We start from the raw sequence: 16,093 nt of genomic DNA, 5'->3' as shown, positions 1-16,093 counted from the left end.
CGTCACCAGCCTTTAACAATACATTCAACTGTTTTTCTATGAAGATACAGTTGCCCTTTATCTGTAGTAGTATCTTCCTACTGCAGCAGAACGTCTTTATAAGTTGTTTGAGTTCAGAAGGGGTGACAGAAGACAGCAACATGTAAAACAGCTATGACCCTGTGGCCAGAGAAAAAACCTTTGATTGACAAGAGACATTTTGGAGACAATCTTAGAACAGCTGATATTTTAAAAAACATTCTGTCTGGCGCTGCATTTAAACCTGGGTGATGCCCTGCTGAAATGTGAAATCGTTTTCTGGTTGCTGATCAAAGAAAAGGAAACAGTATGAGTCTCTACAGTTATGTGTAATTCATGTAATCCTAATAATCTCTAAATGAGACACAATCTGAGGATCCAAATCCATATTAGATACACACTTTGAAGAGAGAATGTATAATCTGGCAGAGAAAGCTCTAAACCCTGGTTGTACAAAGGCTCAGTATAATGAACCATGCTACCACTATTTATGTTTCGGTTTTTATTAAAGAAAGATTTGGTCTAATGGTTTCTATGTTGATTCATCTCAGCCTGTCCAACGTGTACCCTCTCATCATGCAATTCCAGTACATATCTGCAACAATAAGAAACATGAGGGATCAGAAATTGTATCAATATAACACTTACATGAGAAGCCACTTCAGGTGTTACCTCTCTGTTCTGTGTCCCGCTTTTCAGTGATGAGGAGAGGAGAGGCCAAAACTTTCCAATAAATTATTCATCAGACTGCAGCACTCGACCAGCTATTTGTGAGGCTCCCCCTACACGCACACGCACACACACACACACACACACACACACACACACACACACACACACACACACACACACACACACACACACACACACACACACACACACACACACACACACACACACACTGACAGATTGTACCCAGTCATTGTTTGTGGCCCTGAGATTGTACCCAGTCATTGTTTGTGGCCCTGAAACTGATCCCATTGATTTAATAGTGATGGACGTTGCCTCTGACCGTCTGGATATTGGGATCTCAGCCTGCCCTGTAGATACTCTGAGGGATAACTAACAGACAGGAATAGTTTTGTTGCATAAAAAGTAGACATGAAGTTAGGTAACACTGGAGACACCTGAAACCCCACCTCTTTAAGGAATACCTGGGATAGGATTAAGTAATCCTTCTAACCCTCCCCCCATCCCAAAAAGATATAGATGTACTATTGTAAAGTGGTTGTTCCACTGGATATCATAAGGTGAATGCACCAATTTGGAAGTCGCTCTGGATGAGAGCGTCTGCTAAATGACGTAAATGTAATGTAAATGTAATAGCCATCTAACTGCATTCATTAATTGACCAAAAGTTGAACAAAACTGAAACCAACTTCTACTTCTGAATGATGATCAGCTCCTCAAATAAAAGCTTCAGTGTTTTAATTCCCACTGTGGTTAGAAAGTCCTTTCCAGCATGGTCAGATAGAGACAGACCACTGCTGTGGCACTGCTGGTTGCATGAGGCCATCAGAACAGACATGTCTAGTAGCACGGTGCTCCCTCCCGCTCTGTCTCATGCTGTTTAGGACCATGATGGATGGCCCCTTTAATACACCATTTAATCCAGCCATCAGCCAATTACTAATGGAATTTTTTGGGGAAACTGTCAAGTGGCTGAATTCCACATTGGATTGGTGCTGCCTCGAATTAAAGGATCTGTCTTCAAAATGAAACAGACATTTAGCCAGGCACCTATTTTATACCTCTCCGTTTGGTACCTCACACTGTGCTTTATCGCTGAGCATAATCAAGCCTGTCACTTATGTGGATTTTAATATGACATTTATTTAATTACACACACAATTTCTTGTATTTCATGTGTTTGACAAGCACTGACTGTACGCCATTCAGCTGATGCCACAAATTATTTCATTTTCCTTGAGAGGACAATAGAATTAGCGCTGGCGAGCTTTGTGAGAAGACTCGTCCCCAGATAATACAACTAAGGGATCCTTTGTGAAACTCACAGACTCCGTAATTAAGTGTGTATGTTTACTGTACAGTCAATGGTTTATTCGCATACAGCTTGTACATCAGCACGGTATTGTTCATATGTTTTCCTCTCCTCTTGTATGAATATAGGACCAGACAGAATCGTCAAAGAAGCTTCATCATCACATGATACATTCAATCCATGACATTGATATAATTATTCAACTCAGGTTTTTTGGAAGGTATTTATGATTTCAAATAAATAGGCTTGAAACTCTTGGGAGGTGGGGAGAGTGAGATAACGAGACCGAGAAAGGAGGGAACAATCCTAAATGGCTGAATGAGTGTTACACATAAAGTTTATGAGAAGCCATGTGCTGCCAGCCCCTCTATTGCCTCACCTTAATAAGGGTCTCCATCTGCTTGACCACCGGCTCTTCTCTGTCCCTCTCCCTCTCCATCTACCTCTCTCTTTCTCCCTCCCTCCCTCCCTCCTCCCTGAGCGAAGGTTTAACTACCAGGATTCCAGGCGTCCAGCCTCTCAGGCTTGATGATGAGCTGTTCTCTATTTGTTCTGGTCCTTCTTCTCTGTATCGCTACTGGGAAGGTTAGAACCATGGACCATTAGGTAACACTGGGAGGTGGGCCCACGGAGGGGAAGGGTGTGTGTATACTCGGAGGTGAACTTAAGGAGAGAAGGGTGTATATGTGTGTGTGTCGTCAGTGTTTGTGCGTACTTGGAGTTTAAATGTAGGAGAGGTGTGTGTGTGTGTGTGTGTGTGTGTGTGTGTGTGTGTGTGTGTGTGTGTGTGTGTGTGTGTGTGTGTGTGCGTGTGTGCGTGTGTGTGTGTGTGTGTGACCATGCCAAAAAAAGGTGTTTAATTGTCGTCTTTCAGATTTACTCTAGCCAATAATACGGTAAAACCTTTTAAAATAAAAATGTTCTAAAGTTTCTGAAAAATATAGAAAGTGAATGCAGTACTTTATGTTGCGTTAGATGGGAATGCTGGCAGTGTTTAAATGATTGGCTTTACACACATATTGACTGGAAACGTGTCAGCCTTATAGATTTAGTTACCTTTCGTAAAGGTGTGTCTCTCACAGGTGTGGACATGTGGAAAAACACACAACCTGCACGGCAATGTGAAAACACACACAACACGCACACACAGCTGTGGTCTGTAGTGCTCTTTCTCTACTTCCACCTGGAGGTCCTGTAGTCTGTAATAAACAGCAACATAAAGCAATGCCATTTAAATCAACGGCTAAAATTGACTTAGCCAACAAATTGCAATACACTTTAGACTGAAAATTGTAACTTTGAAGTGGTGCAATCATGGTTTATTTTTCACTGATTTGTTTCCCGTTTGTGTAATAAAGTCTGAAATTGTTCAATGTGGCTTTAGCCTTGAGGGACTGTAAGCATACTCTACTGTCTGTTACACCTAATCAGGAGACTTTACAGTAATATACAGATGTAGGATCTTAATGTGATCACCCTGTTGCAGGATAACTTTCCTGCAATGCATTGAATATTAAAACTGGTAGTTTATTTGACTTTTAAAAAGGCTTCTGAATTTTGTTATTTCCACTTTGAAACTTGATTTTCCCTTACGAAAAATGTAACAACCCCTACAAAAATGTCCATTAATTGTAATCCACATAATAATTCACATTTCCTGTTGCTGCAGGATTATTTTCTTGCTGTAGTAAACTGGCTCAAATTAAGATCCTACATCTGTAACGTACATTAGAGTAGAGTACTTCTCATCTGACCCTGATTTGGCTTGCAAGCTGGGTAGATTTATAATTCATATAAGTTCCTTTTCTGTTTCATACAGTACACATTGTTTCATTGTAGGATTACAGGCGTACATCTTTCTGCTCATTATAAAGACCACGGTCGTTGTGTAACTTCTGAAACCTGTTAGTGTTTAACTGTGGTATAAAGCCTCATTCCTGCTGTCAGTTGTGCTGATCTGGGCTTGTTCCTGTACTATCTACAGATCAGTCTGGCTTGACAGAAATTTTTCTGGATCACACATACACATGCACCAGCGCACACACATACACACACCCCCACACAAACGCATACATGCACGCATGTGCGAACACACACACAGACTGTTCTCTCTCTCTAAAGCAGGGGAGATCCATGGATCACAGTTAGCTTCCCCTGCTACAGTCACACCTCATTTCCTCCCATTACAGCAGAGCACAGCAGCTCTCTACAGACTCTTAAAGGATGGGACTTTTTATCAACTCAACCATTTTTAAAATTTTTATTATTTCAATTTGTTCATTGTATTATTATCATTCTGAACCATCACATCCCTTATCAAAGGACAATCCTATTTATTTTTGGGGGGTATTTTACCAAACCCTCCCCGAACCCGGACGACGCTGGGCCAATTGTGGGCCCCCCTATGCCCCCCTATGCGACTCCCGATCACAGCCAGTTATGAAACAGCCTGGGATCGAACCCTGGTCTGATTTGATGCCTCAAGCACTGCGATGCAGTATCTTAGACCGCTGCACCACTTGGGAGGCCTGGCAATCCTATTTCTATCATTTACCTTCTCTCTATGGCATTCTTCATTAAATTGTCTTTTTTTGTAAAAACAAAATGTTCTGTATTTCACACTTTCCTTTACGCATATTTACTCAGTTTACTTGACACACAAGATTTTTTTTGCAGGTCTTGTTTCCCCACATTTATTGATGAATTAATTTCCCATCATGAAAATGTATCCCCATTCCTCAATCAAATACCTTCATCAAAACCACAAAAAAAAGACAAATACAGCTTTTTACTCCAATCTGGAAACCCTCATTAAATCCGACATAGAACCAGTGTCCCTTGAGCGAAAGTAGGCATAGAAAACAGCAATGGCATTTAAAAAATAAAAAAAAATGTAAGGCTACTATTATATTACAAGTGTTTCAGTGACAACCTGGTTGAATAACAATATTGGGTTGATAACACGTTTTATTTTTATATAAATAAATGTGCGACACAAAACAAGGCAGTGTAGAAAACCATTACCCAAAATGCATTTCGGTGACAACCTGGTTGATTAACAATATTGGGTTGATAACACGTTAATTTTTTTATATAAATAAATGTGGGACACAAAAAAGGCAGTGTAGAACACCATTGCCGAAAATGCACTGCTCCATTAACGTTCAATAGATTGTTCACAATTTTGCCCCCCAAAAATATATTTTCCTATGAATGAAGTCACACAAAAAGCAATACTTTTTGTACATATTTGCACTAATTGAGTGTGAGATCATGTTGTTCCTTCACATATGCAAATAACTTGCATTAGATGTATACACACTGTAAAGGATGAAAACAGGATAATGAATTTCAATTAATGAATTATTTAATTCTTAACTATTTTCACTGAAAAAGGTTGTTGTTTGTCCAAGAGGATAAATAACAGATTTTTTTTTTAACACATTCACTAAAACACCGTTTTTAATTAATTGTATTGTCAACACTAAATACGTTTAAATCATGCAATCATCATCAGCCACTATATAGGATTCTGAATCCATTCTCCATCTCTATCCAACTGGCTATATCCATAACAATAATACGTCTATGAGGCGTCATTCTAAAGCCTATGTCCTCATATCCCTTACCCAGTGGTTTATAACTGCAATACATCTGGACTGTCACATTCATAGTTTTATCCATTATTATAGACATAGAAATATTGTCTAGCCTGCCTGCCTGCTTAGTTCTGCTTTTGCCAACATGAACTGACAACAAATAATTTGTGTGGCGATTGGATAAGCTAGCATTGTGCTGTCACGCCACTTCCTTAATAGCTGTCGTCCTGGACCTACAAATGCCTTGACCTTTATCGATCAATTGTATTGGAGGAGCTGTGCATAGTACATTTTGTTGTTGTAACGTGGGCTTAATCCCAAGTCCTCAGTGACAGGGATGGTCATTGGCTAGAGCAGACAATATGTCTGAATGCCTTTGAGCTGAGTGGTTCTGACTGATATTGTTTCTGGTTGGCTTAGAGTTGACTGATTCTGACCGATGTCCCTTGGACTGATTGACTGGCATCATGACAGGAAGTAGTGTTGCTTTGTTTAACCCCACAAGGTGAGGTGCAGCTTGGTTACTCACTCCATGAAGCGTCCATTGGGATGGATGAAGACCTTCTGTACTCCTGGCTGACATTGTTGTTGGCCAGGATGACACTACTGCTTCGAAGATCCACTGGGTAGAAGTTGCACAGATCTAGGATCAGCTCATCTACCAAGATGCCTAACATTAACCATTAGGGGGAAAACACAAAACTGACCCTAGGTCTAGGAGCAATTTACAACAGATTCAATGTTTTCCAAATGAACTATTTCAATTATAAACTTGAATTCAGCTTTACAGTACATTTACTGTAGGCCTACATGAAAGTAACATAATAATGTGAAAATTAATGCCCTGCCTGACCTTCAAAATGTATTTTCTAAATGTAAAAAAGGTATAGGCCTAGGTAAGCATAGCTAATCTCGTTTAAAATGGAGCCAAATATATTAATTTGCCATTTACGCTATGCATCACATTATGTTACATTTCCTCCCACACAGATCATTTGCAATTCAAATCTACCTGGAATAGAGGTAACAACACTGGCCATCAATAACCTGCAGAAATATTGATGTCCAGCTGGAAGAGGCACACACATACACGCACACACACATAGACTTTGCTGGCTGCCATGCACACTGCCGTTGTGTTGTCAGCTAACACCCTCTAGCGCCGGGCGCCCTGCACAGATGCGCTCTGTCTCGCCATTCTGTAGCTGTACTCCGTCGTAAACGGGAGTTGTACAGTTCTCTGCTGCAGCAGTCAGTCCAGACTTGCATGGAACCGGCTTACAGCGGCACTACGCTCGCTCACACCAACCAAACAACTGATACCGCGCCACTTGGAGTTTGGAACTGTATGTCACGAGCCGCATCCTGGCGTCTTCCATTTCCCGCCTGAAGGAATCACGAATACGCTTAGCTGAAACCAGGAGGAAATAAAATAGCGCAGCCGAGGAATGTTTGATTAGATTTCTGTCAAAACAGTGAAATACAGGAAGCTCCGATACGGAGCGCTAAATATTTTGTCTTTGAGCATTGCTCTAGAAATGCGGTCGCTGCTGGTAAATGTCGTCTTGATTTTTGTTTTTGCCGCGGTGTGAACTTCACCAACCTTGCTAAGCTCTCCGCCGGATCATGCGATGGATCTCCTCCAGTAGCCTACATTCGTCTGACAGCTCTCTCCAGCGGAGACTGGATGTGAGGAGGGTCCGGGGAGAGGAGAGACACCCACGGCTCCACTTGGGATCTAAAGGCGCTTTGTGACCAGGTTTCTTCTCTTGGATAGTCTCCTGCTCGGCGCGGTGCTGGGCAGCCTGTGGATGGTACAGAAATGACTTTAGGAGAAAAACTCTGCCTCGTTTTCCTATTTTTTAGGATTCTCTTCACTCCTACCAGCCACGGCAATCAAGGTGAGATATTTTATCTGCGCATGACTTTGGAGAACAGTTTAATATTAGCCTAAATTAGTTATTAGTTATATTTATTTTTTTCGGGTAAAGGCTGCTGATATGCGCTTTAATTCACACTTGTGGCACGTGTTTCCACCCGCGCCTAAATGTAGCCATAATAGGCTACAGTTAACCAAAGATTGCATTGACCAATATATAGGCCGGTACCTATAGATAGGTTATGTAACATGTTACAGTCGTAATAGTCAGTAGCTCTAGGCATTCATATTCCAACCAGCACGTGTGCTTTTCCAAATTAGTGTAAGTCTGCGTTTGTAATTGCTTGAAAATAGCACGCAGTTTGATTTGAATAATGTGAACCTATGGCTATTAAACAGTTTATCATGTGTGGAAAAAATAGGCCTACTGGAAGGACAACAACCTACCGGTAAATAACGCACCGAGCCCTTTCCCGCGCTACGAACGCTATGAAAGCAGGAGAGTGAGAAGTTGACAACCCGGGGGTGGCAAATCAATTAGGCTAAGGTTACCGATCTACATCCTTCAATCACTACAACCGTCCATTACGTTTTACATAAGGTTTACAAATGGAAAAAATACTTACAGTATCCAATCAAAAACACAAAACATCCCTTTTTTTTTTTACGCAGTGGCTGGATTGAGTTCTGTAAAGACTGAGGTTAAACGTTTTAAATTGTATGTATTTAAGGCCATACTATACCTTCAAACTATACAGACAGATTCCTTGATCCAGGCAGATTGATGCTCTCCGTGAATTGAGCCCTCAGCAGGCTTTTGGATCCCATTACTGTTCCATTCTGCTACATTGACCTGATGCATGACTGCAAACCACATAAGAATCACACCAGATAATAAAATCACCCTTATGCTGCCTTTAGACTTTAATCTGTTTTCTTTCTCTATTGTGTCATCTTTGTCTCTCTGCCACCAAATGTGGTTGAAGAAACTCAGGTGTGTGTGTGTGTGTGTGTGTGTGTGTGTGTGTGTGTGTGTGTGTGTGTGTGTGTGTGTGTGTGTGTGTGTGTGTGTGTGTGTGTGTGTGCGCGTACGCGCTATCACTCAGGTTTAAAATAGTTCTATTGATTCTACAGGGACACAGAGGGATGTGGCCCCTAGGTTATATTTGATTGTTCTCTCAGTTCAATAAAAGTGATACTACTCCCTCTTCTGATACTACTCCCTCTTCTCCCAGGCAGGTGCTACATAACAGCCCAGTGTGTCTTTGTGCTGCCATCAAAGATTGAATGATGATTGAGTTGATGAGTAGTGTGTCAGCTTTCCAGTCAGCCCTATGGTGTCTTTCACATTGACTTCAGAGGTGCCTCTGAGATTTAGTTTTAGGCTGCTTCCAGCTTCTGTCCGTGGTTCTGAAACGGTTTCTCTGCACTGTGTTTATGCGGGAGTGTGTATGCGCGAGTGTGTGTGTGTGTGTGTGTGTGTGTGTGTGTGTGTGTGTGTGTGTGTGTGTGTGTGTGTGTGTGTGTGTGTGTGTGTGTGAGCCTATGTGTGAGCCTATGTGTGGCATCCAGATGATGTGTATTTCTCACCTGTTGTTGTTGGATTTAGAGGCCTTACCACATGTCACAATTCATCAGAAAACAACTCTAGAATTATGTTTTATCTCTGCCAGACAAACAGCTCTTTGCTTTTAAAACCCATGTGTCAAATGTTGTATATTGCTTTGAACCGGGTGAAGGTGAGCGTTGTAGATTGGGGATTTCACAGGCACAATTGGGCCTGATGTCAGCTGAGAGGAGAACAATGAAAACCAATCAGTCTCATCCTCCCTGGCTGGGAGACGCTGAATGCAGCTTGTCAGACAATCCCTCACACCAACACCGGTGTTCTGCAGGGACGCAAAGAGTTATTAACTAAGCCCTACTACACAAACACTGCCAAGTTTCAGCTTTCTCTACAGTACTCACTGTTATTGTTATTTCTGTGGGAGTTTTGTTGGAGCTGCATGTTTTTTTTCTTCTAGCCTGGCTGGTAAAAACGAAGGGAGGATTGGCTAAGTTAAAGGATTGGCTAAATGAAATAAGCTCCAGAGATTCAGAGAATCTGAGAAAAATGTCAGTCCATTGTTGTAACATTGTTTTAAAGTGTCCCCAAACTAAAGGGTTGATCCTTTTAAATGAGGCAGGAGATCCCTTGGTTCACTGGGTCCTGATTTGCTGCTGGGCCCAGACACCCTTCCATCCTTAAACCAAGACAAATATACCAAACAATTTTGCTTTCAGCACTTACAGTATGTTTCCATGACTGATCAAAACTCATTTTATCATGCTCTCTCCTGTCTCTCTGCAGCAGACATATAGTGAACAAAATGTTTCAAACATCAAATTTCAATGACATCGCACTATCGAATCGTAATACATATAGAATTGTGAGAATCCCAATACATATTGTATCGGCACCTAAGTATGGTGATAATATTGAATAATGAGATCCCTGGCAATTCCTAGACTTATTTCCCATCCCAAACTACTAAGCCCTATCCCTGATAAAGTTATGTTATCAGTGCATGCGTCAAAAGCCTGTCTCAGTGGCGCCACCTGCAGCTGGCTCTCCAAAGAATCTAGGTGGGAAAAGGTAGAACTAGCAATACAGGGTCAGATATATTTACCTCGTAATGGTTCATTTTTGGGTAGGTTATATTGTAAACTGATCCTAGATCTGTGGTTAGGCGCTAGGTGTGATGTGTGGCTTGGTAGCGAATGGGTAGATGGTCTCTCAGGTGTGTTGAGATGGCTTCTCCTCAGTTTGACACTCATACATGCTTCCTGTTCTAACACTATGACAGTCCATCCTTGATGCGTCAGTGAATGGCCCTCTAATGAAAGGTTGCTACATGTCTCTTTGACCTGTCTCTGTCATGCCTGTCTTGTAACTGTCATTTAGGGTCAGCACTGTGTTATGAAGCCATGGCATTTTGCAGACAATCTTTCCATTCTGGTCAAGACTGTAACCGCCCCACACTGTAACACTTCATCTGCTACTCTGTGGTAAATTCTCATTAAAAGCCTCATGGTGCTAATATCTGATCTAATTAGCTTCTAGCTCTGATTTGCTTGGCTATAGTTCTGACATTAAGATGTTACATAGTGGTCTGATTCATCTGGAAGGAATAGGAATGTGAGCTATGCGTTTTCCCCACCACGCCTGTCAGCTTGTCTGTGCTGTAGATAGTGTTTCATTTCACACTACTTCCTATCATCTGAATAGAACACCACCAAATGTCAATCTATTCTCTTTCTACCCAATCACTTTCCCTACATCTCTCTTCATCTCTCAAATGTTATTTTCATCTTCTTCTACAGCCTTCAGAGGAAGGCCCTATAAATTGTCAAAGACTCCAGCCACCCAAGTAAAAGACTGATCTCTCTGCTACTGCACGGCAATCGGTACCGATGCACCAAGTCTGGAACCAACAGAACCCTGAACAGATTCTACCCCCAAGCTATAAGACTGATAAATAGTTAGTCTGGGTAGCTATTGGTTAACTATTTATCTTCATTGACCCTTTTTGCACTAATCTCTTTTGACTCATCACATACACTGCTGCTACTGTTTATTATCTATCCTGTTGCCTGTCACTTTATCCCTACCTATATGTACATCTACCTCATTACCTAGTACCCCTGAACATGGACTCAGTACTGGTACCCGGTATATAGACACGTTATCATGACTCATTGTGTATTTATTCCTCGTGTTATTATTATAATTATTTTTTGCATTGTTGGGAAGGGTCTGTAAGTCAGCATTTCACTGTTAGTTTACACCTGTTGTTTACGAAGCATGTGACAAATATAATGTGATTTTATCAAATTTGATTTGATTTGCTTTACATCCAAAGTAAATGGTTAAGGTTAGGGTTACCTGTTAAATGGTCAAGGATAGGGATAGAGTTGGCAAGCGGATCCTAGATTGAACCACTAATGTCACTCCACGCACCTGGTTTTAAAGACAGGATAGATACCAGCAGACTGGCACCCAGGGAACAGCGTTCCCATTCTTGTATTATAAAGCTAGAACACAGATTCATAAGCAGGCCCTGTAATGTTCTATTAATACCCCAGTAAAATCCCCTGGGAGAACTGCTGCTCTAAGCAGGGTCCTACAGGTCCCACCGTCTACTGGGAATATACTACACTGCACTGAGACAGAGGCTGTTATAGGACAACACACACAGATGAATGCATAGACACAAACACAGATACACACACAGGCGCACATACATACATAAACACACATTACAATATTTTAATTACGCATAATGTACAGAAGAGGCGAATGAAAAAATCCCAAAGTTTATGAATGAAGTCTTTAACTGCTTTGTTACTATCCAGGATAGGAGAATCATGTTGTTGGAAGGCATGGCTTTCAACAGCTACCAGCCAGACCAGGCTCAGAGCAGTCTGTTTGTGGTTACACTGAGAAGGTATTCAGATCATTATAGGGTTGAGTTGGAAACAGACAGTGTGTGATGAATTTGGCCAGTGGTTAAGTATAGATTTACATTGGGTGAGAAATAGAGCTTCTACACACGCATGCACGCACACGCACACACACACACACACACACACACACACACACACACACACACACACACACACACACACACACACACACACACACACACACACACACACACACACACACACACACACACACACACACACACACACACACACACACACACACACACAGTGCCAGTGGTCAGGAAGGTATGGATTTCAAGTGTGTGTGAGAGAGAGAGACAGAGGCAGACAGTGCAATTAGTCCTGTTCCCAGGGGTTCTGCTGAGGATACTACTGCTACTGGCACTCCATCCTCCACCAGCCTGCCAGACACACAGACACTGTTGGGAGAGGAGGAGGACATGGAGTTCTGCTGGTTAAAACTGCAGCTAAATAACTCAACCAGTATGTAGGGCTGATTTCCAGGACCCAGATTAAGCCTTCTCCTGGACTCAAAAGCAAGGACAAAGCAGCAAGGGAAAGTGCTTTCTTTTAGTTGGAACTAACAAACAAATTCCTGCTAAAAAGTTAAAGAAATTTGCACTATTTAGTGTTTTTATTTGCATTTATATTGAGCTTCCTCAAAGCTCATTGCTTTGCAGTGTATTGATGTATCACCCTACCACTGAAGAATAAATAAATAAAGAAGTGGAATTAACATAGGAAGTTGTGCCCATAATACATAATGTATCTCTCTCTCTCTCTCTCTCTCTCTCTCTCTCTCTCTCTCTCTCTCTCTCTCTCTCTCTCTCTCTCTCTCTCTTTCTCTCTCTTTCTCTCTCTCTCAATTTCTCTCTGTCTTTCCTCTCTCTCTTTCTCTCTCTCTCTTTCTCTGTCTTTCCTCTCCTCTCTCTCTCTCTTTCTCTCTCTCTTTCTCTCTCTCTATTTCTCTCTCTGTCTTTCCTCTCCTCTCTCTCTCTTTCTCTCTCTCTCTCTTTCTCTGTCTTTCCTCTCCTCTCTCTCTCTCTCTTTCTCTCTCTCTCTCGCTCTGTGCTCCAGTAACATTGTAATCCTGTGTTTTTCTCTGATATCAGTCATGCATGCAATATGTATTTATAAACATGACATTTCTATGTTATTATAAAGGTCAGGAATAAACACCTTTTTTTCCTTTTCTGTTATTACCTTACATGGAAACACTCAACTTCACTAGCAGCTGTTTGACTTGTTTTGACCAGGGTTTCACTTATACATTTTCAAAAGATGGCGCGGTACTGGATGGCCGGCAATTTGCAAGTTTCGACCCAAATTTGCTATTTTGTGATTATTTTGTTAATTTTTTTATTTTCACAAAATGTATCCGCTATTATTTCTTACAACCGAAAATTACTTTTGAACTTTAGATCGGCAGTTACTTACCCCAATTTCGGCTTCAACTTCGACTGCCTTGGGCTCTGTAATTCCGACCCATTTTTTGGGCTACCCAAGAGGAAACACCGGCGTTACAGAGGCAAGAGTGGGGTGGGGGGTCCTGGTGAGAGTAAGGCGAAGGGAAAACCGGCCACCTCTTCCCTCCGTTCTACTGGCCAATAAATATACAGTTACTTGATAATATGATGGATGACCTCCGATCGCAGATTTGCTATCAACGGGAGCAAACTGCAATATTCTTTGCTTTACTGAAACATAGCTCTCAGACAAGGTACCCCCCATGGCTATTCAACTTGATGGATTCTTCATTCACCGGGTGGACAGGACAGGGAAGTCAGGGAATTCAGTGGTGGGGGGGAGGGGTTTTTCTCTACATCAACAACAACTGTTCACCCATCTTGGAATACCTGATGGTCAAATGCCGACCCTTCTACCTCCCAAGGGAGTTTTCAGCTGTTATCGTGACTGTTGTATACATTCTACCTCAGGACAAGTAAAATAACAAGCTGTCACTTAACCAACTGTACAAGGCTATAAACAAGCAAGAAAACCTACATCCAGAGGCTGCTTTTCTGGTTGCAGGCAATTTTTATTTCGCGTCACTAAGACATTTGATGCCCAACTTCCATCAACATGTTTCCAATGCCACTAGGGGCAATAAAGTCCTAGATGACTGTTATTCTACGCACAAGCATACAAAGCCCTCCCTTGTCCACCATTCGGCAAATCAGATCATGACTCCGTACTCCTGCTTCCAGTTTACAAGCAGAAAATAAAACTGGAAGTACCTGTGACTCACTACATTGAGAAATGGTCACCAGAATCAGAGATTATGCTACAAGGCTGCTTTGCAAGCACTGATTAAGGAATATGTTTCGAGACTCCACGATAACATTGAACAGCTAACCACCTCTGTCACTGGCTTCATTTGTCCCCACAGTGAGGGTTCGCTGCTTCCCCAATCACAGGCCTGGATTAACACTGACGTTGGCGCTAAACTAAAGGACAGGGCTACTGCACACAGAGCTGAGCCTTAAAACTGAGGCTACGGCCGAGGAAATAAATAAGTACAAGAAGTCCCGCTTTGACCTCCGCAGAGTCATCAAATGAGCAAAAGGACAATATAGGAATAATGTGGAATCATATTACACAGGCTCCGACGCCCGCTGCATGTGGCAAGGGCTACAGTTCATTATGGATTACAAAGGAAAACCCAGACATTATCTGCCCAATGATGCCTCTCTATCAGACAAACTCAATGCATTTTATACACGCTTTGACAACAACAACATTATGCTGGGTGTGAGGGCCGTCACCGACCCAGACGATTGGGTGATCTCACCTTCCGAGGCTGACGTGAGAAAGGACTTTAATCAGGTCAACATCCACAAGGCCGCGGAGCCGATGGTATTCCAGGGTGTGTTCTCACACCTGACAGGCATATTCACTGTAATTTTCAACCTCTTCTTGTCCCTGTCTGTAATCCCCACATGTTTTAAGATGACCACCATCCATCCTGTCCCCAAGAACTCTAAGGCTTCATGCCACAATGGCTACCGTCCTGTAGCACTCAGTTTGGTAATCATGAAGTGCTTTTTTAGTCTTGTTAAGGCACACATTAACTCCACCATCCCAGACACCCTAGACCCACTCCAATTTGCATACCGCCCCAACAGATCCATAGATGACGCAATCTCAATTGCTCTACACTGCCCTCACCCACCTAGATAAGAGGAATGCTGTTCATTGATTACAGCTCAGCGTTCAACACCATTGTCCCCTCCAAGCTCATCACCAAGTTTAGGACTGGGTCTGAACACCTCCCTGTGCAACTGGATCTTGGACTTCCTGACGGACCGACCCCAGGTGGTGAGGGTAGGCAACATCACCTCCGCCACGCTGATCCTCAACACGGGGGCCCCACAGAGGTGTGTGCTTAGTCCCCTCCTGTACTCCCTGTTCACCCATGAATGCGTGGCCACGCATGACTCCAACACCATCCTCAAGTTTGCTGACGACACGACGGTGGTAGGTCTGATCAGCGGCGACAATGAGTCAGCCTACAGGGAGGAGGTCAGTGACCTGGCAATGTGGTGCCAGAGCAACAACCTCTCCCTCAACATCAGTAAGACCAATGAGCTGATTGTGGACTACATGAATGTGGGGGGCGAGCACACCCCCATCCATATCGACGGGGCTGCAGTGGGGCAGGTTGAGAGCTTCAAGTTCCTCTGTGTTCAAATCAAAGTACGGCTGGCTGGCTGGATGGAGTGTTTGCTAATGTCCATACTGTTACGGTGGTGGTTGTGCCACAGACCCTTGCCTGATCCAGGGCAGATGGTGTATTGTCTGTCACTGCAGTGAGGCTGATGGGCTGCTGGGTGGCTGACTGAGTGGGTGGGTTGGTTGGCTGGCTGGATGGGTGGCTGGATGGGTGGGTGGGTGGGTGGGTGGCTGGATGGATGGGTGGGTGGGTGGGTGGCTGACTGGGTGGCTGGCTGGCTGGATGGGTGGGTGTGTGGGTGGGTGGGTGGCTGACTGGGTGGCTGGCTGGCTGGCTGGATGGGTGGGTGTGTGGGTGGGTGGGTGGCTGACTGGGTGGGTGGGTGGGTGGGTGGGTGGGTGGGTGGCTGGCTGGGTGGCTGGATGGATGGATGG

The 16,093-nt window shown here is 43.0% G+C and overlaps 1 protein-coding gene across 1 annotated transcript in view; it reads left to right on the top strand.

Moving 5' to 3' along the window:
- The first annotated feature begins 5,503 nt into the window (after window positions 1-5,503).
- LOC106586540 (ephrin type-A receptor 6) overlaps window positions 5,504-16,093 on the top strand; it is a 255,977-nt gene continuing 245,387 nt past the window's right edge. Inside the window, exon 1 of the mRNA XM_045707380.2 lies at window positions 5,504-7,520. Within this exon, the coding sequence (XP_045563336.1) occupies window positions 7,442-7,520 (79 nt within the window). The 5' untranslated portion in view covers window positions 5,504-7,441. The remainder of the gene's footprint in view (window positions 7,521-16,093) is intronic.

The sequence above is a fragment of the Salmo salar genome, chromosome 25, assembly GCF_965601325.2.
Source record: "Salmo salar chromosome 25, fSalSal1, whole genome shotgun sequence".
NCBI lineage: Eukaryota > Metazoa > Chordata > Actinopteri > Salmoniformes > Salmonidae > Salmo > Salmo salar.
This window is presented reverse-complemented; position numbering and strand designations above follow the sequence as displayed.